Raw genomic sequence first — 22826 nt, 5'->3', positions numbered from 1 at the left:
CACTTGCTGTATGTTTTAATATTTTAATGGTCGTTAGTGTACTATAGCAAGGTGCCTGGAGCACTGCTACAAAAAATAGGAGCTATAAAGCAAAATACAGCATTATTTATTATTTTGAAGTCAGTCTGCCTAAATAACTGTGGTATCCATGATACTCAGAGTAGTCTGAAGAAGAGTGACAAATAATACTGCCTGTATCTTCTGTGAGAGTGTGCTCCAGTTTCCCATACTCAAAATAAAAAAGCTCTACAGATTTTATGTAAAGCCCTATGTGAAAAACAAATCAGAAGTAATTACAAGCCAGTGTGTCAAGGAGATAAACAATCTATATTTTATGAGAGTATGAAAACTAGACAGTTCACGGCACGGGTTCTGCACGGCATAAAGCTCAGCCCTGCATACTGAAGGACCAGTGCACCTGCTCAACATCTGGACCATTCAGAAGTGAGATGCTTATTAAAAGCAGGACGGAGGTAGAAATTCTTCGCTTCTGGAAGTCATTAGGTCTTCTACCACCAATGAACACAAATAGCCACTTCCAGAAGTCCGCTCACACTTCAGACTCATGGAGCATGATGCAGACATCCATGGGAATGCAAGTGTCTATTCTTGAGGACTACATTCAAATCAGCAGCTAAGACCAATCCTGAGTTATTGTTCTGGGCAAGACCACCAAACATTTTAAGGATAAAAGCTGAAAAATCCATGGCTATAGCATCTAAATGAATGTTGCAATATCCAAACATGGTTTACTGTCAGTTTTCCCTGTGGCATTCAGCTGAGTTCTTTAAAGATCTCCCACTGGTTCTGGTCTCTGACATCACCACATATCTCTCGTTTTTTGTAAATTTATCCTCATAATGCACCAGCATGTTCCAAAAGAAAAAATGAGGCTGTAGTGGCTGCCTGCATTATACTTAATAGCCTGGTGGTTAGAGTACTCAGCTGGGAGCAACTAACCATTGAGTTATGGAGTTTTTGGACATGAAAGTCTCTCCTGCTGAATCTGTTTGTGTTTTCATAAACAATTAAGCTTCCATTGGACCTGCCTGAGAGTAATTCACTCCACAGTCCACTATTCAGCAAGGAACAGGGATAGGTAAGTTCAAATCGTTGCTGAAATGAATATTTAATGTATTCTAGCATAGATTAAATAAAATGTTCCCATTGTGAAAGCTTGTCAGCAGTGAATAGACAGCATCTGGCAACAGCAGTGTTAACTCCAGTACAGCTGTTCAGAGGGAGAAGAGCGGGAAGCAGCTTTCAAATGGGGCTGCTCTGACAACAGTTCTGAGATGAGACCTCCCCAGGGAAGCCCCTGCATGAGAAGACTGGCAGGACAAGACCCACTGCAGCAGAAAGAAAAGTCACGGAGCTGGAAGCATGGGAAGGCTAAGCCACACAGAGAGCACTCTGTGAAGGAATGCAACCCTTAATTGTACTGTAAGGTAATTGCATCTGTTGCTGTGTGGACAAGAGTCCTGTTCTCCGATCTCCTTAACTATATTTGATGCCCTGCTCTAAATCCAGAAGGAAGAACTTGTTCACAAGCAGTGTGCATCACGAGGAAGTGCTCTGCACAGTGATACAAACAGGGGAACTACTACTTAATTACTGGTACCCAAGACAGTCATTTCAAACCTGTTTTTCAATTTTAAATTGTAAAACATCCAAAATAGAATTAAAATATTTCATTCCAAATGGATCATATTATAATTTTAATGCAAAACAAGGCTTTCTGGGAGAGACTTCATAAAAATAAACAATTCAGAAGCCCCCAGATCTCAATTCAACATGGACATTTTGGTTCAGATTAAAATGAATGATTATTTTTCAATTCAAACGTCAAACTGACTAATTATCTGCACAGCTCTTCTCACAGTATTGCCTTCATGCTTTAGTTATATTAAAAAACAACTCAAAAGGAGAAAAAATTGCAAATGCGAAAGGTACAGAAGGCTCTCTTAGCTCCTGATCTGCTCCTGGTAAACCAATGAGGCAGACATTTGACACCCAGCTACCAGATGCTGCACTGCTAATAAGGTTCTCCATCAAACTACATGGAAGCAATCAGACCACTCATCTGAAGTAGATCACATATTTGCACGCACCTGTCTTAATTTACTTCTATTCTACACTGCATAAATTCATGTTTTGTTTTAATAACAACAGGCATTCGTTTTTCCTAATCACCCAAGCATAGATTGCAGAGATGAGTTTTAACAATTTTCGTTTTACTGAGCAATGATCCAGATGGTTTTTGCCTGATTTTCTGACTCTCTTAGAATATCATGGTTTCATGGAGGGAATATGCAGCCTCTGATTGCGGTCAGGCAGGTTTCACCACTTGCTCCAGAGACTGAGGACTTGAATATTTAGATCATATAGAGTCAGATAATCCCCTTTCATAGCAAAACCCAGGGGAAGGAGCTGTGTAAGAGGATACAAGGAATCCCTCGTTAAGAGCCCGCTGTAGGAGGTATGCCCCCAGCCCTCATTCTATATCTGATTAGCGAGGAGCCTTTATATTCACAAAATCCCTTCAGGCACCTCAAGCAGAGGCTAGGGACCCTGCACATCAACCCCCAGGGACACTCAGGCACCCATGGCTAGCAATGCTCAGGCTGAGGATTTGGTTCTGCCTGACTTGCCAAGGTCGCAGAGCTCTGCGGTGCACCAAGATACAGGACGTAAGGCTTCAGCAGGCAGTAATGCACAGCGAGGGCAGTCTGTCATACTCAGACAAAGCTCTGCAAAGCAGACAAAGCCATTGAGCCAGGAGATTATTTGACCCATCTCAAAAACACTCTGTTTTTCTCAGCTTTTGACATCTTTACATTCATTCTCTCCTGGACATTAGAAACAAAAGTTATTTGATACTTATGCAAAGGGGCGATAAAATAGGAAGAACTCAAACTGTGAATCTTCATTCCTGTATCACAAGTTCTTTAGTATCCAGCCTAAAAATAGAAATAAGGTGGGGGGGGGGGGGGGGGAATAGAAAAACACAAGCTTTGAAATTTGGCAGGAATGGCAGGAAATCATACCTTGAGTCACAGGGCACTCTTAGCATCTGTTCCAAGTGTACATTTTTCATACTCCTGTATGCAGCACAGCTACTCTCGTTCATATTCCTGTCCCTGGGACTACCTTTGCAATATTATTCTTTCTCTGTGGTGCATCTTGTCCCAAATACCTTACATATCCAGTTTCCAAAATGCTGACCAGCTGTTACTGGAGGTGTCCCCTAGTTCACAGATGATGAGATTTTGCCATTCAGAAGATGTTTGGCAAGATGGTTTCCACTAGGAAATCCACTAACAATCCAACTGCATTAAGGTTTTACAACTGAAATTGTTTAACATGCAGAAAAAGAATGAAACACTGATTAATAAGATGAATGTTTGCATTTAATCTTTCAAAGGGCATCATCAAATCTGGTCCAACAAAGAAGACATAAACAGGTATTTTTTTTTTCTCTCCTTTTTCATGCTTTCTAGTAGCTTTTACTTTCATTGCAAATGCTTCAGTTCTGCCTGAACTGAACACAAAGAGAATCAGCCCTTTAATCCTCAGGACAATACATATTTTCTTCACACTTTAGCAAGTAAATATAGCAGCTGGTAACTTTTAAATCCTGTTCTTCGCTACACAAAGCATGGAAAACAGAACCATCGAATTTAGGTGTGGAAAACTCCTTAAAAAAAAAGTGGCTACTTTATCTTGATCATTTTCCTGCTGTTACAAAAGCACATATTTTCATATTCTATCCAATATAATTTTCAAAAATTCAGGCAATGGGAAATCTGACATTTCTCCTATCCTACACAATCAAATTGGTCTTTAGACAGTGTACAACAGAATACTTCTTACAATATATTTCTAATAGTGAATATAAATGTTCCCCCTTGAAACAACAGTGTAGTATACATTTATGTACTGTGCTAATTGCTCTTTTAGAATATGGAGTGTTATCTTCATAGTTAGTCCATATTAGAAAGGATGTTCTGAAGAAGCTTCCCTGTGGATATCAGACAGCCAGTGTATTCAAGATCACTCCTGTCCTATGGAAACAAACCACTTATCTTCCAAATAAACACATCCACAACTAATTGCAGGCTCACACCAAAAGAGCATTACCATGGTCATTTCTGAAAGCATCACAAGGTAACAGCAGAGCCACATCTGCCTTTGCTGTGCACCAGACAAAAACCCTTAGTAGAAAAGGAAACCTACTAACAGTAAAACCAACAGGATATTATATTCTTCTGGATAAATGCAGTTTTACAGCTGCATCATCCACTGGCTTCCCTGGAATGCACTGCTTTCCCAGGAATTCTTTCTTCTTTAAGCAAGCCTAAGTGGCACAAAATTCAGACTCTTGTTTCCCTTTTGAGTAAGTAAAATTCAAGAAAGAGGGCTTAGATGGCAACTGAAGAATTTAGACACTTATGTTTCTCATCTGGTGCTCTTGGCCTGAATCAGAATACAAGCAGTCTTCTGCTGTCCTGGGATTCCCAGCCCTCTGCACTTTCCATTCACTGTATGATACCAGGCCTGGTAGGAGATCTCTTTCTGCAGAACATGTTCTTATGTCCCGGACAACACTGCAAAGAGAATAACCTCCAGGACTTTTCATGCTGCTCCAAATGATCACTCAGTTTTCATCTAATTTACCAAGATAAATTCTCTTCCCTACACCACTCTCTTCATAGGTTTTCTGGATGAGGCAGTCCATAGCCAATGGTAATACAATAATATAGCAAACACAAATGTGTTAAAAGCATACACACTGCCCTTACAGATTTCCTCTTTTCCACTTCTAGCCAACACATCCTGTCTTCTATGAGGACAAAGTAATGCCTCCTGTTTTATTATGCTGGCCCACAAAGTTAGAGGGGGAGACTGGTGATATGGCAGTAGAAGTACAACCTTCCCACCAACAGCCTGCTATATTGTGTTGCCATGTGACAGATGGTGGCACAGGGGCAGTCTGACAGAACAGCATCTGACACAGAAGTGCATATGAAGCAAAGCTGTGTCACAAAATTCCTCCATAAAGAAAATACTGCACTCACTGACATTCATCAACGCTTGCTGAACATTTATGGAGACCAAAGAGTGGATACAAATACAGTGAAGCAGTGGGCAGTGCATTTCAGCACTGGCCACAGCAACATGAAAGACAAGCCACATTCTGGACAGCCACAAACAGCTATCATCATAAAATGAAGAGCATCTTGATCTGTTCATCCATGGATTACAACTTCAGAACTGTGTTCAGAGCTGAATATTGGCTTTGATGTGTTGGAAATGATGGTGGAAATGCTGGAATTTGCACCAGGTGGATCCCATGAATGCTCTCACAGGAACAGAAAGAACACCATAAGCAAGTTTGTCAGGACCTACTGAACCAATACAAGGCTAAAGGTAACCGTTTCCTGGATCACAGAATTACCAGTGATGAGATGTGGTATCACCACTACGAGCCAGAGTCAAAACAGCTGTCCATGGAGTGGCAATGAGTGATCAAATAAAAAAGTTCAAGACACAGCCCTCGATGGGAAAAGTACTGTGCACAGTCTTTTGGGACAGGAATGAGGCAATCCTTCCTGATTTCCTGAATCTGGACAAACTGCCAACTTTGAACACTACAGCGCAGTACTTACTAAGATGAAGGCTCGAAGTTCCTGAGTCAGGCCAGAAAAGAAGACAATCTCTCTCTTGCAACATGATAACATCGTACCAGTCTGAAGACCATGGAGAATGTTACCAGTCTTGGCTGGACTGTCCTACCACAGCCACAGTGTAATATGGATTTGATGCTTCCTGACTTCCATCCATTTAGATCAAAGATGGACTGCATGGGCAGCATTTTCTTAGTAATCATGCTGTCATAGCAGCTGTGAAACAATGGGTCACCTCTGCTGGTACAGATTTTTTACAAGGGTGACATGCAGGCTCTTGTTAATTGCTGGCGAAAATGCACAGATAATGATGGTGATTATGTTGAAAAGGAGCGTTTTGTAGCTGATAATTTGCTCTATCAAATGATGTTATTGTGCTCTTTGTATCTGTTGTGGTTTCCGTGGAAATAAATGGGAGGCATTACTTTTAGAGTGACCTATGCATAATCAGTACTTCTTCACATTTTAGTTCCTTTTCAACTTCACTTAATAATCTTTTCACACATCATCTCAACAGGCAAGTCTTGAGGCTGCCTGTGGCTCCGTGTGTGTTCATTAAGGCACATCTTTCAGACTGGTGAGTCCTTGTCTATGTGGCAGTTCTCAAGGAACTAAGCTTTTTTGAAATGGGACTTTCTGTATTTCAGCACTGCTGAGAAAAGCATACTCACGGCACGCAGTGAACTAAGAGCAGTGAGAAAGCTCGCCCTCTCTTTTGCTCTTTTGAGGGGATACATTTTAGAAGCATCCAGCTGGAGAATTACTACAGGATTCACTGCCTCTTTGAAATGTTCCTCTGATTAGTAGACTATTAATTATGATGACACTTTTCCACTATGATGCTAATATTTCAAAAGCCTTTACAAACAAACAAAAACAAACAAACAAATGAACTCAAGTAAATTTATCTGAATAAGACTAAAAATTACTATGGGGCATCAGTGTTATTTTAACACTATGGAGTCGATGGACAAAATTTTAACCAGCTTGCAAGATCATAATGACATTGTAAATGTGGCAAAGCATAAGCCAAGTAAAAAACTAATGAAAATTATTAGAAGCATACTGTAGAATTATATACAAAATATGCTATTGTCCTTTTGCTACTTTTTTCTACTCTGTAAAATCATGTGCATATATGTATCAGAAAAGGGAATATACAGATTCTGATTCTGCCTCTAGAAATACTTCTGCCACAGAGCTAAATACTGTGAGCACCTTGTATGAAAGAACAAAAGCCTGATCTCTAAATGGGAATCATTTCAGCTCATAGAAATCACTTTTACACCTTTCTCAGAGTCCCTAGCTATTAAAGAAATGTAATAGGAAGACAGCTCCCACAGTTCCACATTCCTAACAGCAGTAACTTATTTCAGAGAAGACTTAAAGCCAGGTATCTATCTGAAGTCCCAAACAAGAAATCCCACAGTGGGGTAAAAAAAGGATGTCACTGTCCTTTGAGAGTTCAATCTCTCAACAAGCATGTCCCTTATTTCCTGTCATCCCACAAACAGGTCCCACTTAGAGAACCAAACTCCAGCTCTTCCTCCAGCTGACCCAGACATCCTCACAGCTTGTAGAAACACACCTAGTCAGGCTCCTGTTCATGCAGTGTGTCTGACAGAAACACTGCTTGGAGAACACACAGCGAGGTTCTGCATGGTCAAAGTGTAAGCATGGAGCAAACAATTCTGTTTTTGGTAAACATGAAAGATGCACTCACGCTCACAAACCTGATTCAGTCTTGCTCTGAAAACATTTTACACCCTCTATTTAGGACACAGGCAGTCAAGGGCAAGCAGCTTCCTCATTTAGGGCTTGACTTAAATGCTTAACTGTCCTGCCAGAAGGAGAGAGGATACAGTATCATTCTTTTCTGATCTGGGAGCATATGTAGATCCTAGCCCAGAGGAGCATTTTGCTTTTGGCTATTTAATTTGTTCAACTGAAATCAGTGTCCTTTTGTAAGACTTTTGTTTAGATGACTATTTTTCTCTGATAAGGGCTAGCAAACACAAGGATGTACATTCAAGAACCATGAACCAGTTTAATCCTAAAATCACAATGTGCACTAAGGAAAATAATGACAGTGGAAATACAAAAAAAGCAGATCTACCAGTTGGCCATAACACACAACACTGCCTCATTTCTGTTGACAGTCAGAATGCAAAACTATTCATATGGCACAGCTGTCACTGTACTGAAACAATTATCACCAGTCTTTATTTAGTTCTCATCATGGCTAATAAAACTAACACCGTTTTGCTAAAACACTGCAACAGTTTTGATGATCCTTAGCAGTGTCTTGACTTCCCTTCATCATGACGTAGGAGCAGAGGAGCTCTGTCTTGCCTGAGAAGTCAGCTTTGTCTCCGCTGATATAACACACGCATCCTTCCAGAGCACATTCCTGAGCATGTGAAGACTACCTCCTCTGCTGAGCTTCGAGGACAGTCCTTAGCTGGGCCGTGACCTGTGTCAGCCAACAGCCTCTCTGTTTCCAGACAGGCTTCAGAAGTTAACACGGGTCAGGGATCATTCCCTTCCAGTAGCCTGCATGCAGACCATGATTTAGGGAAATGGGATTTTATTGTACAGAGGTGGATTATTTGTGTCAGCTGGCCTTGGTGCCAGAGAACTGTGCCAGGTACATTTTGTTTACTAGCAAAGATAAAAAGCGCCTCCTAATACAAGATCTTTAATGAAGTCCACTGTAGAATTTGTCTTTATGTGAACACATTAGCCCTTACTGAATTGTCCCTCTCCTTAGCCTTTCAGTCCATTCATTTGTAGAATTACAGTTCATATCTATATCAATATAGGCATTACTTAACAAATAACTTGGGGTCTCTGTCGCATACAAATGACCTTCATATAGTGGTAACAACTCAGCTGTGAAAAGGTGAACTAATTCTCTTAGCATATGCAATTTCCTTCATGTGTTCATGTGAGGGATAAATACACATGCAACCTAAACTGCCTTCAGGGAAGCAGAAAGAAAAACAGACCACAGGTCTTTAATAGCTACAATCTCTTGGTAAGGTGCTCCCGTATGCGGTTAGAGAATAGCATAAAAACCTCAACATTTAAGACAGCTTCAGCTTACCCACAAAAACAGGGGAGATATCTTATACCATTTAATGAGCATTAATCAACCTCCTAGTTTTTCCTGTGAAGTGGTTAAACACAATCAAACCACAATGACAAAAGAGTAGTTCAAAAAAGGTCAAGAAATGCTTCTAAAGCCTTGTAACAAACCAATGACAAATACAGAAAATAATACAGAAAAGCAAATTGCTGCTTTGCTCTAACCACTACTTATAGCTTCATTTAGGAATGGGAGAAGACTAAAAATACTAGATCTTTAGAGGAATATTTAAGGAACTAATATACTGTAAAATCCTAAATGAATGCATTAAGTTGCTTTTGTACTCCCTTGCCTCAAGCAGCTTAGCACAAATAAAATTTGATGCTAATCAGTCCTAGCAGTTTTCACAGAATCTGGAAATCTATTATTTCCTCTGGCTGCAGCTAAAAAATTTCCCAACAATTTCATTATTGATACTCACAAAGTATCTGATGTACATACAATTTTATCTTGGTGTTGACCTGCCATTGGCCTCTCTTGTCTGAGACACATTTAAGACAGCATTGGCAGAAAAATCACAGCTGAATTAGAAGAGTTTTTTGCATAATCCAAGTATCTATGACCATGGAAGGAAAAAATGAATGCTGTTTCTAACTGAAGCTGACTTGTGAAGGAAAAAAGGAAGGATATATATATTATGATTACAAGGTATTTTCCAGCCAATAACAAGACAAAATGCTCAGGGACTAAACAGATAAGTGCTTGTAAAAAAGCAACAAAAAGCACTGTAAAATTAAATGGGATGTATTGGCAATGGCTTCCCTTTATAATTAAAAATGATTCAGAAAGTGAAAATATTACCTAGAATAAATGCAAAACAAATCTGTTCCTCTTAAAAGCTGATTTCAAAACGTTTCAGTCTAATTCTCACTACTAACAATTTTTCTTCACACTTCACTCTAGATTTTCTACTTATGTTTTAACCACAAAAAATCATAACTCGTTGCAAATCTCAAATGCTATGCTGTACAAAACGCTATTGACAAATGTCGTGTGACACAGTGAACAGAAGATAGATCTGTTTTCATCAGTGCGATGCATTTTTATTATTAACAAATGCCAATCTGTTGAGTAAACTTCTTGAGACTGTTCTTTACTTATTGTAAAGCATATGGTAAAATTCTTCCCATTACAGAAAGGCCATGCAGTCACGTGAAAAAGGCTGATTCCTACATCCCTCTGGAGACTTTCAAGTCAGTGATGCTCAGGAGATGCAAAATTTCCATAGAGTTAGAGTATTTCAGACTGCCTCACCAAAGCATGTGTGTACTCTCTGAAATCATATGGTAAAATGTTACTGCACTTTACTCGTATCAGATTCCATCCAGTCACGGAATGCACACTATTGCCACAATTAAACATACAGCTCCTAATTTATGCAGTTCAGTGAGGTTAGGCTCTACAAAATCATAACTCCCACATTCCTGGGAGGCCTGTCTGAGTCTGGATCACAAAGGAACAGGAGCATCTCATGGCAGCCAAATGTAAAAAGACCTGCCACCAAGCCTGAAAAAGCACCAACCAGGTACAGCGCTGCTAGTTGCACAAGGCTGCCGGCCATGGATATCCACTAAAACCCTGAAGGATGCAAGCGAGCAGTAAAAGCAAATTAAAAAAAAAAAAAATGCTGGGAGAACTGATACCTTTACTTTCAGATTTATTGAAAGGAACTATGCCTTGCATTTTGGATGGCTGCACATAAAGTGGGAAGAGTAACTCCAGAATGTCATTTGTACTATGTGCTTCTGAAGAAGTAAATGTGTATGAAATGTGTAAGGCAAATGTGCATGAAGTAAATATTAGTCCCTCCAGACAGCAGCTATTAAAATGGATTACAGTAGTGCTGAAAGAAGAGAATTTGACCAAAAAGAGGAAAAAGGCACTTTAGAAAAGTGTTTCAGAAAAGAAGAGAAAACGTAAGGCAAAACAAAATGCAAAACAAGGCAAAAGGCAAGGAAAAGAACAAAACTGTCAATTACCATTTTGGCTTTAGATGCACATATGTAAATATACACACAGAAGCTTCAGATCACAACTCATCAAGCATACTTTCCACCCATCTCAATTCACATGCAAGCCACCGTCCCTACGCTGCTCTCAGTATGACATTGGCTAGATGTGTGAAGGTGACAGATGGAGTGCACCAAGGAGTTCACAAATAGCGTAAAGCTTTTAGATGGCAGAAAACAAGCATAGGAAAATACCTCTTCTCTTTCTAACAGATTTTAACGACTGGTATGAGTTAGTCAGACAACATTACTGCAAGCAGCTCACAGCGGCTCCCAGCACAAAACAACTGTGGACATGTTAGAGCAGGTCTTGAGAAGGGCAATAAAAAAAAAAATCAGAGGGCTGGAGCACCTCTCCAAAAAGGGGCTGAGATAGTTGAGTCTATTCAATCCGGAGCAGGGATGGCTCCAGGGAGGCCTCATTGTGGCCTTTTGACACATAGAAGTAGGTTTATAAGAATGATGGAGAGAGACTTTTTCCTGGGGCCTGTAGTAATAGGACAAAGAGTAATGGTTTTAAACGGAAGGAAGATAAATACAGACTGGATATAAAAAAGAAATACTTTTCAAGATGAGGGTGGTAACATATTAGAACAGATTACCCAGAGAAGCTGTGGATGGAAGTACTCAAGGTCAGGCTGGCTTCAGCTCTTAGAAACCAGATCTAGAGGAAGATGTCCCAGGCCACAGGAGGAAGTTTGGACAAGAGTATTTTTAAAGTTTTGTTTTCCAACCCAAAGCATTCTATGTTAAGTAAAAGCTGTAAGTATGGGGAATATGGAGTGAGACGAGTTACAGACTTGTTTTTCCAGGATGAGTTCTGAGGGAATGGGAACAGTCCAAATGCTTATACGCTTAATGCAGATAAGCTAAAGGATATCACTTGGCTGTGTCTAAGCACCCAACATGAAGCAAAAATGTCCATAAACAAACCCAGGGAAGGAGTAAGATGTTATGCTTGAATGATGCAGTCAACAGAAAAGTTGCCTTTGCACTAGTGAGAACCGGCCAACTGGGACAGGCAGGACATCAATAAATGCTACCAGCCAAACACAAACCAGTTTGGCAGCAGGACTTCCAGACAGGCAATAATAACAACCAAACAGTATCTAACCAGAGGAAAGAGAAGCTCCTGGCTCACCAACAGAAAGAGGAAGGCCTACGTCTGTCAGTCCCATTTCCAGACTTACTCCTATGAGAAATGCTAAAGAACTGTCAAGGCCCTCAATGCACCAAGAGGCTCTGCAACATCATCTTTCCCAGCCTTGGGTATGGTTTGATTACATGTGTTCAAGGTCATCTCTGACAGAGCACAAGTATTTGATCCTGAATCAGACCAGGAAAACAGCTATGTTGTGAGGGAGAGCCTCATAGGTACCTCTGTACCTGTTGTTCAATTGACTGCTGCTTCTCAGCTCAGGCCCTTGTCCTTAGGTCCCCGCCCAAGCTATGACAATGGCCTTGTACCTTGCTGACTATGACCTTCCATGACCTCACTGACTTTGGACCCCATCACTATGAGGTTGTCTTGCAATCACTAGATTGTTGGCTGAACCATGTTACATGACCAGACCTGTTTTGTTCTCATTCAGATGAGGCCATGTCTCCAATTTGTATTACCCTTTTTACGTTGCTGCGAAGTGCTTCTTAGAGGAGTAAAGCCATCAACAGGTGAAATTTAAGCTGTCCAAATTTGGATCTTAATTTTGCAGACCTATTAAGGACAGAAAATCACCTCCTAAGTAGTGGTGTCTCCTGGATATTCACAAAAGGACAGAGAAGAATTCAAGGTGAGCCATGTGGCCAAAAGAAAGGTTATATAGATAAAGGCCACCTTCTGTAGTGCCCTCCCTCCCTTCTTCTCATGAAAACACTTAGATAAAAGGATACCATGACTATCAATCAGCTTACACTATCCACCAGATCATCAGATAAGACTATTGACCTGTATGTTTTATGTTGTAAAATCAATAAAAGAAAAGGAAAAAGAAAGAAAAATAGCAGCATAAAAATCCAAGAAGCTCAGCATGGTATTTCTCAGAGTGCTTCTTTTTGTATATTCTCATTGAGTGATACAATCTACTTCTCACAATTTCATCACAGATTAAAATCTAATGGGATACAATGTTCTCAGAAAATAGGTGGTCCTTACATACAGGAAATTCAATATAGACATTAAAGCAATACTGAACTTGAAATTACAGGTTGGACTTGCTGAAGAGAACTGCTAGACAGGTACAGATGAATTAAGTAATCCTGGATATAATGGAAACAGGTATTTTTGCATGATGGTGATCACTGACAGTAAGAGATTTATACCAGCTGAGTGCCCAGCCTTGACTGACATGAACAAGCAGAAAACAGAGATTTCATACCTGAAGCCTTTATGAGTATACACCAAGTTCTTGGTTCTCCACCAAGCAGTTGGAGCTACACCAGCTGACAATTTCAGCCCAAACTGGATTATACTTCTGCATTTCTGGTGAAGGGACCTTTCCACTGTGAGTGGTTTGTATTGTGCCACTAAACCAGGGCTTTATACAGAAGCCTTTACTCAGGAAAAAATAGTAGAGCTACTTCTGAGACGAAGGTGTAAGATCAGACTTCAGATGCAGATCCAAGATAAGATATTAAAGGGCACCATTTGTTGTTTTTTACATTATTAAGAATATTTGTGCAGGATCTATAATTAAAACTAAAAGAGATTGCTCCTCCTTTTGCCAGCAGCTGTGTTACATCAATTAAATGAGTAAATAAGATCTTTCCCCAGAGGGGATATCACATGACTTTCTATTGATTAAGACTGCAGTAGAACGTTATTTGCAATCTTATTGTATAATGGAAATAAGGAGGTAGCTGTCATGGTTTCAGAAGACAAATTACTGGTATCTTAGGCAATTCATAGGCCTCCTTCCTTCTTGCTGCTCTTAATTCTCAGTTAATACATGTCTTACAAGGCTTAGTTTCTTAAATCAGTCTACTACACTGTATTCAGCTCAAATCTGGGAATAAATGCGTGGCTTTGCATTATGATTGGTATTAAAGTGACTGTTCCATCTATCATTACTTCAGAGCCATGCATTATTTAAAAGGGTAAAACAATTTCCAAAAGAAAAAAAAGGCATGTGGAATTAAAAATAGTTACCTCCTGCAGCATGCATGATTATTCCCAGGAAGGACAGGCTTCTCCCACCAGGCATGGCTTCAGAGGTGCTCTCCATATAGGACATTTTTAAGACAACCCAGTTTGCTTTACTGAATTTTCACAAGCAAACAATGTATCTGGAACAAGTTCACTAATCTCAAATGTGAAGTGCCTACAGTGAGGGATGAGCCTTGAGACTGTGATGCATACATATCTGACCACAACCCAGCAGACGTTTTGCTCCTCTGTTGAGCTGTAAATCATTATGCCCTTCATGGGAGAACCAGAGGGGAGAAGAGGAATCTCCCTTTAGATGACCAAAACAATCTTTGTCAGTTTGAGAAACCTTCAAAACAAGACAGTCTTTCCTCACTTCTACTCAAATCTTCAGACTCAGTTAGAGAACCACAATGCTTTTCAAAATCCCTGACAGCAATATTTAACATTACCAGAATTGTCTTCGCCAAAGTCAAATAAATGGTCTTTAGTGGTTGTGAAGATGTGGGACATAAGACAAGATTCCTGAATGAAAAGAATCCATCTGAATAACACTGGGGATCAGAGCAGTGATAAATTCAGAGGAAAAGTCATTCTCCGCACAGAGCAAAAGTGCACAGTTTACCGTAATCTATTTACCAATGCACAGGGTTAAAAATTAAATGTCTGCTGCCTGATCTGTGACAGGCAAGATGATTGATTGGAACGTATTCCTCTTCCCATCCAACTTAGGAAGTTTAAAAGTGGCAGCCTTCGTTTTTCACCATTCATAAGAACTGAACTTAATAAGGTATGTGGAAGAAAATGAAGAGTATGACAGTAGAACTGTTGTCCAAAAGTAATCTCCCTCAAAGTGATAACAAAGACTGGGAAAAAAAAAAAATATATCCCTTTGTGGAAAATATGGAGGAGGTTAAGACTTCAAGGAAATCAAATATATCCATCTAGGCATGCACATCATTAGCACTAGATTACTGCTGGCATATCTTTCCACTTAGGGAAATTATCTGGTTCTACTAAAAAAGGATTTTTGTTTAAATCTTATATTTCATTTTTCTTTACATTTGTAAAATAAATCTCAGCCTAGTCTTGATGAGTATAAACAATCAATGTGAGTAGCAAAAAAACAAAACCACAAGTCCCTGAAGGATTCAGACCTTCTCTGGCAGCTCAGAACATTAAAAGAGGTATTTTGAAGCTTAAATTAGGGACTGCAATCGCTGCTTTTGCTTGTTTGTTTGTTTGTTACCTTAGAAAGGGCAAACCGATCATTTCAGATTTCAGTCTGTTTGATTTCAGTCTTATTTGAAAGTAAGAAACATGATCTACTTACATATTTCCTTGCATTTAAAATTCAAAAGAAAAGTAGAAAATATGCCTTACCTTAAAAAGTCTTAAAATATTTGCAACCATAATGGACACGGAACTTGCTGCAGCACCTATCACACCTGATATCTTGTCTGGCTTAGTGAAAATTGGTGGGTCGCCATTAGCACACTTCACGTCTGAACCATCTTTCTCTATCAACGCTTGTACAAATGTTAAGGATTGCTCCAATGCATAAGTGTCCCTGGAACATGTATCAAGGATCCGGACACCTAAGGTGATATTGGCAAGAAGATCAGGGTCTTTATTAATCTGATCGATTGCGTACAGCATTGCCTCTAGTCTGTGGATCCCTTTTTCCTTCTTGAGCTCCCCACAAGGCACCCCTCTATCCCCTTTCGCATGGACAGGGAACAGTCCTCCCAAGATGATGTCCCCATCCAGTCGGATGGAGTGGGCATATTCCTGGCCATAAGTTCTTTGCATCAGAGTGAGAATCCAGCAGAATTTGGCTGTTAACAGGAAGAAACAATGGCAGGAAACTAATCGTTTTCCTTCGTTTACCATTTTCTCTGAAGACGTTGTTGCTATCCAGTTTCCAGATTTTCTTCTTGCTAAAGACTGAGGTTGACCATTTGAAACTGCACTTTCTGGAGGCTACCATCAGTGCCCAGTAAGTGATATAGAACCATACGGAGGGTAGAAAAACGATCTCAGCAGAAGTACATAAAACGTGCTTTACAAAGGATGTCCACTGATGTCATCAGCTGATCGGCTTTTCAGAGAGGTGGTTTTCAACTGCTCCTGATTGATGGTGAAGCACAGGGTAGTGTTTCTGGTCCTGATGCTGTGAGGAGGTCAATAACTCATGTCCTTCTATTTTGCCCTGCAGCTGAGGTACTTCTGGGAAAAAAAAAAAAAAAGAAAAAAGAAAAAAGAAAAAAAAAAAATTTAGTTCAGCAGTTTTAAACCTGTCACACAGTGTATTTACTTTTGCAAAAGAGTTACTTTGCCTAGGTTTTACTTTTGGTGCTATGTAAGAGAGTAATTCTTGGCCTTCTGTGAATTTGAACACCTGGTGCACTGTACTACCAGCCAAGAAATTGATGATTCCAGCAGAGCAAAAGCCAAATCAGGGCAACTACACTTAGCTTGATTTTCGCAGCCTGACCTGTAATTCCTATTTACCTTCATACTGTGTGACATCCAAAACCAGATCTGATCCGTAACAGGTATTTTCTGTTTTGCTGTATCATTCTGTTCCAGCTCGCAGAAGTGCAACAGCTCCTAACACTTGCACTCACTGAGAGGCTCTGTGTGTGACAATGGAGTAATCAGATCTCCTCAATTTAAGTGCCCTCTTCAGCCACTGCAGTAAAAGCACGTTCAATTCATTTGGATATTAAACTGATTATTTTTCCCATGGAATTCACTCTTCTCTGGGTTTGCTATATATATAAAATGTCCGCCAGAACGTTTCAAAAGCTAAATTACTTTTTTGAAAAGGTAGCCGGTTTCCTAAGCGAAAAGAGCACAGCGTGTTCTGCTGGGAAAACAGCTGAACATCCAACATTCCTTTTCTGACATTTCACTTGATCTAAGGTCCAACATTAACAAGGTCTCCGTTCTCCACCTGCATTTGGACCACAAAAAATAAGAAGAACGATGTGCCCCCACTGACATCTGGAAAAGTCCCACTGATTTTAATGAGGCTGGGAATACATCCTAAGTATCTGAATTCCTGTTATAAAAACCTCCAAATGGCCAACTCCCAAGTGAGTGGCATTTATTTATTTTAACATTTAACAAAACTGCACATGCCTGAGTAATTTTTTTAGATCTCTGAGGAGAGAGAGAGAATTAATTTCACCTAAAATTAGATATGCACACTCTGGGCAGCCGCAACTGAATCCATCTCTCCAGGCACCTATTAGACACTCCAGAGAGCAGAGGACATTCTATGGTGCAGCTTACCTGAACATTCTTTTTTAATAAATAAATGAATTTAAAAAAAAAAAACACTCTTTAATTTCTGATGAAACAAATCATACTGAACTCTGTAGGTATGTGCTTAGTCCCAAGCGATCTGACTGATTCCTACCAAAATATCACCAAACTAGAAGAGAATCGATCCATCCACACCATTTCTCTAAGACATTTTAAATTATTTTCCACAAGTTGTTTATATAGTTTGTGGTAACAAAACTCAAAATGCGATTCTATAAGACCTGAAACTGATCATCTTCAATTGATTTTATGTTGTGTGAGTTTTTTTCCCCAGATGATAATACTGAGCTCACAAAAGCCAAAGAAAAGTTTTAAAACAGTTTGAAGACCTGGGAAAAATATTCACCGCGGGAAGCCTTCCATTTAATGAAAAGGTATCTCACTGTGATCTGGTAGCAGAGCAGTGACTTGAAAATGAAACTTTTCTAATTGGTGTGAATAAAATCACTGCAGTTGGGAACAGCAGATCACAAGACTTTCAGCACTTCTTAATATTTAGCTTTGCTTGAGTTTGGCTCAGGGTTGAATCTTAATGAAAAAAGGCCGTGCTGTTTCCCATGATAAGACCATCATTCTCCTTCAGCTCCTCTTGGACACACGGTTTACAAATCTGCTCAGACGTCAGCCCCGTGAGCCAAACTCAGCCTCAGTTACAAATGGAGGAACTTAAGCAACACCACTGGCTTCCCACAGGTTGATCCAGTCTCATGGGATGACGCCTAAGGACAGAATCCAGCCTAGGCCATAGAGTAAAGATTGTATTAAGTATTAACTAGCCACCACTAGCTGATGGCTTGATTGCCTTATTGGAAAAACACAGCTAAGGGCTCAAAGCAGCAAATGAAAGATGCAGCTACACCTAAAATAGACGCTATTTCCTCTCTGGTTACATTGTGAACAACCAGCCCATTAGACTCCACGTGTTCCTACAGCCCATGCAGGGAGCGATCCTCTGAGGCAATAAAAGATGTCAGCTCCTATTTAACACTGTGTGGAGAGCAAGAAGGCACCATTGCAAAAGTGAAAAATAACAGGAAAGGAAAAACACCGCTTTTTCTATTGCTCAGTCTCAGGTCAATCCCTTACAGCCAAAGAATGCCACAAAATTAAAGCAACTTCTGTATAAACAGCGATAAATTCAACTATTGTGACCCAAATCCCAACAACACTGAGAAGCTAAAATGAACCCGGTACGCTGACTGCAAAGCCTTATCTGGAAATGGGGGGAAATTTAAATGAATTGACAATAAGCATTTTTTAACATTACAGTCTACATAAGCACTAATGGCTCTGCCCAAGCCCGCATGCTTCTTTGTTGCAAGTGTCCACAGCTTGTCTATAAAGCAGAAACAAAATTTTAAAGTGTTCTTTTTAAAAATTTAAGACCTTTTAGTCTATTTTTATGTTACCTACGAAATAAAAGCTTTCATTACAACGCCTAATTTATTCATGCCACGCTGCTTTCCATATATTGATTAACGCCAACTTTTAGAGAACGCTGCAAGCCCACGTTGCTAAGCAGGAAGCACGTGAGATAAATGAATCCCATTTTTATCAATGAATTTCTGTGGGAAAGCATGGGTTGCTGAGCTATAAAGTCTGAATGAGCTTTTCCTCATGCGCTGAGATCTCACTTGAAGTAAAATGCTGTCCTTCTCAGACTGACCATAAAAGTTTGAATTAATGCAAATCTATTCTCAGTTTACCGGGTTCCTCCCTGTAGCACTCACTGCTCACTGAAAACATGACCTCTGTGAAAATATTCACACATTCCCCCAGCACAGTTCAAGAGTGAGCGCACCACAAAGCCTTGCTTCCAGTCACCTTGAAATGCATGCCTCTTTTGGTTTTAATTCATTAAAAATATCTGCCACTATCAGAACATACTGCTATTTTTAAAGTCAGCATTTCAGCACAGACCTCCACTCCTTCTGCTTGAATGTCTATTTATTTTTAAACCTAAGGAGGTGGGGTGCTGCAAGACAGCGGACGTGAAACTTCTGCTCGTCGAGTCTGGCTCTGGCAATGCTTCCTCATGATGGCACTCAGCACTGCCAGACATCGGGAGCTCACGGACGGGCACAGCTGTACTGTGGCACTGCTGGGACCTCACTGCTCCAACACAGAGCACTGAAAGGGGCTCCGTGCAGAAGGTCTCTGTGTGAAGATATCTATGCAGCGAGCTGAACGCAATGGATAAGTAATTATATAAATGTAGGCAGGGTCTTCATTTTGGTAACAGACCTCCAGAAAGAACAATCTCCAGTCAGCACTGAAGCTGGGGCTGAAAACCACAGGAAGGTTTTGTATCACCTGGACGTGCTTTTGAGAAATGCCACAACGCAGGAGCAAGGGCTATTCCTGCATCACAAGCAGGACAACGGGTTTGCTGAACTTCAGGGGACATTTCTAATTGAGGCTGCCAGCCAGACACACGTGAACCTTCACTGACAGACCGAGAAATGGTGAGGGGAAACATCTGTGAAAAATATGCAGAGTTTTGTTCGAGGACAAAAAATGCATTTGTCATGGCATTTGGTGCATGGCCGGCACTTTCCTAAAATGAAATAAAAAGTGATCATCCGTGGCTTGGAAAAGGAGGAGATTTAGGGAGAAGATCCATTTCTACTTGCTTGTGTCCATCAGATGCCCCTCACTGCACAACCCATCTAGTTTCACTGAATGAAAGCAAAGCAACAGTATCTCCCATTCAGAAGTTCCGGGGAGAAAAATTAATGCAAAAATGTGGTTATTTTGACTTCTTACTGCCAATGCTACTTCTGAACTTCCAGTTGCTATCTGCCTGGCTATGCTCATTGTAGTGCCCATTAAAGTTGCCTCCTTCTCCTACAGAGCGTTTGCCAGTGAACAAACAGCCAGATTTCAGCACAGAGCAGGTAAAGAATTGCCACCTGCATGCAGCACCCTGACACATAGAGAAGATTAATGGGGTTTGCTAACAACAGAAGGGAATTCAGACAACCTTAGGCCTTGGCATCGCAGCTCCTAACTAACAGGAGAATTCCTCACTGATGTAAGCAGTGTTATCTTCCCCAGCCCCTCTGTAGTGACTGGCTGTGCCTTGCCACCACGGGAATCTCTAAGCAGCAAGCAGCACTCTTCTGAGCCACCCTCAGCACCGCGCTTACGGGAGCTGACTCTTCCCAGCACACCAATGGAGAAATATCTCCCCTCGCTCTGATCAGCCGCTTTTCAAGCATCCCAGAGTGCCTGCCTTCACTTTCTTCCCCACAAAAATACATCTTCCAAACAAGCTCCGCTGCTAGAGCAGCTCCAGTCCTCCTGCCAGGGTGAGACTAAGGGAAGCTTACTCTCCTTCAAGAGAAAAACTGCATCAAATATCTCCCTCTGCCCTTGCCTGGACTCACAGATGAATAAGCTCCATCAGTATTCACACCTTTAGAGTTGACTTCACCTCCGGTCCGGCAAGTGACGATCAAGGAGATTTGCCCAGGCAGCCTGGAACAGCTTTTCTTGATATTGTGGTTCTCACTTCCCCCTCTCCCAACCCGCTTCCAGCCCTCAGCCGGCCCCGCCGAGATCAAGGCGAACGGCGCCGCGCTGCACCGCCCGGCCACCCCCCGCCCGGGGAACCCCCCGAGCCCGCCGCCCCGCGACCTGCGGCCCACGGCCGGGCCGGGACCCGCGGGCACCCCTCGGCTGCGCGGCCCCGAGGGACGCGGGGAGCACCCGGGGCCGGGGGAGCCGCCCCCGGCATCGCCCATCGCCGCCGCGCTTCTCCAAGGAAGGGAGCCCCCTATTGTTCTCCGCTTTACTTCGCCGAGCTGTTTTGCCTTCCCTCCCTTCCCAGGCTCATCCCTACCCCAGCCGGCGCCCGGCTCTCAGGGATTCCGGTTCATCCCCTCGGTTGGCTCCCGAAGCTCCGGGCCGGGACCGCTTCGTGCCGCCTCGCCCCACGTCGTCCCCCCCTGCCCTGCCGACCCGGGCTGCTCCCGGCCCCGAGTCCCGCACCTTCCGGAAGCGCTATAGCAGGAAAAAAAAAAGAAAAAAAAAAAAAAAAAAAAAAAAAAAAAAAAAGAAGGGAAAAAAAAACAAAACCCACAACGAACGTCGCCTTTAATTTCCAGCCGCCGGCGATTCCTTCCTCTGCTGCTCAGCCTTCACGCGCCCGCGTTCCCCTCAAAGCAAATCCGACTCTCTCTTAATGAACGCTCGGACCCGGAGGTCAGAAGCCCGCAAACTCCTAAATGCCAACGCCGGATTGCGTGCACTTTGGGTCACCGATCGATTCCTATTACTCGGATGCTGGGGGTTTCTGCTATGGGCTTTCCAGCCGCGTTCAGCGCGCACCTGAGGCACTCCGCTCCCGGCAGCACGCCCCGCACGGGGAGCCCCTCGGCTCCGCGCCCCCTCCCTTCCTCGGGGTTCCCCGTGCCCACCCCCAGCTCCCAGCCCTCCCGGAGAGGCGGCGGCTGGCGGCGGGCAGGGCTGCCTTGGAACCGCGCGGTGTCCGCGGGCCGGAGAGGGACAGCGGAGCGACGGGAGCGGGAGAGCCCCGCACCGCGCAGCGGTCCCGCTCTGAGCAGCGGTCTGCCCTGAGCTCGCGCTGTGCCGGGACCCCGCGCTCTGGGGCCGGGAGGAGGAAATCGTCAATAAAATGATAAATATATAAAGTTATATATATATACATATAAATATGTATATACAACCACACACAAAAGCCTCCTCCCCAGCAAGGAGGATCGCTCGCGGAGGGGAAACTTGCGCTATCCGTGGGCTCCTCGCCCCGCACCACACGAACCGGAGACACGCGCGCCGCCCGCACACAGATACCTCGCCGGGAAGGAGTTGCACATCCACAGTGCTGCGGAGGTCACTGGAATTAACGGCGGTGCCGATCGGAGGAGCGTGAGCTAATCCCGCAGCCCGCACTGCCGCCGGCCTGGGACGGGGACGGAGCGCGGTCCGGCGGCGCTGCAGACACCCGCGTTCCGCCGAACCTCGCACCGTCTCCTTCCTCACTCCTCCTCCCCCTCTCCTTAAAAAAAACACAACTTTTTGGGAGCGGCGGCTCAGCCCCGTGACGCTCTCCACCCTCCCGCGCCGCTCGGTTGGGGGCAGCCCCGCGCCGCTCCGGCCGGGCCGAGCCGGGAGATACCGCCCACCGCCCCCCGCCGCCCGACCCCCCGCCCGTAGCGGAGCGTACCGCGGGGCGGGCAGGGCAGAGCGGGGCAGGGCGGGCACCGGTCGGGCCGGCAGGACGTGGCACGGCTCGGCTCGGCTCGGCAGAGCGCTGCCCGGATCGCCGCACTTGTAGCTGTTCTCGGTGCTGAAGGCGGCACGACTCGGCACGGCTCCGGGGCGGGGGCTGTTGGACGCGGCCCCGCCGAGGTCTCCCCACGCCCGCCGAGCCGTGCCCGCCCTCCCCGCACCGATGTCACGGGGGCGGTTTCCCTACACTTTTGGTCTCGTCCCCTCGTTCTCCGCCCGGGGGGGCTTCCCGTCCATTCCCGGGCACCGGGGTG

At 43.0% G+C, this 22826-nt stretch overlaps 2 protein-coding genes across 4 annotated transcripts in view; both read right to left on the bottom strand.

Annotated features, from left to right (window-relative positions):
* The window catches only part of GRM8 (glutamate metabotropic receptor 8), a 303037-nt gene extending 287155 nt beyond the window's left edge, over positions 1-15882 (bottom strand). For both annotated transcript variants that reach the window (XM_032442703.2, XM_015852739.3), the window contains exon 1: positions 15370-15882. In XM_032442703.2, coding sequence (XP_032298594.2) covers positions 15370-15879 — 510 coding nt within the window. In that variant the 5' untranslated portion in view covers positions 15880-15882. The remainder of the gene's footprint in view (positions 1-15369) is intronic.
* A 210-nt stretch (positions 15883-16092) lies between these two features.
* The window catches only part of ZNF800 (zinc finger protein 800), a 55916-nt gene continuing 49182 nt past the window's right edge, over positions 16093-22826 (bottom strand). For both annotated transcript variants that reach the window (XM_015852667.3, XM_032442718.2), the window contains exon 7: positions 16093-16215. In XM_015852667.3, coding sequence (XP_015708153.3) covers positions 16189-16215 — 27 coding nt within the window. In that variant the 3' untranslated portion in view covers positions 16093-16188. The remainder of the gene's footprint in view (positions 16216-22826) is intronic.

The sequence above is a fragment of the Coturnix japonica genome, chromosome 1 (assembly GCF_054131305.1).
Source record: "Coturnix japonica strain WE chromosome 1, WE-NBRP24, whole genome shotgun sequence".
Classification (NCBI taxonomy): domain Eukaryota; kingdom Metazoa; phylum Chordata; class Aves; order Galliformes; family Phasianidae; genus Coturnix; species Coturnix japonica.
This window is presented reverse-complemented; position numbering and strand designations above follow the sequence as displayed.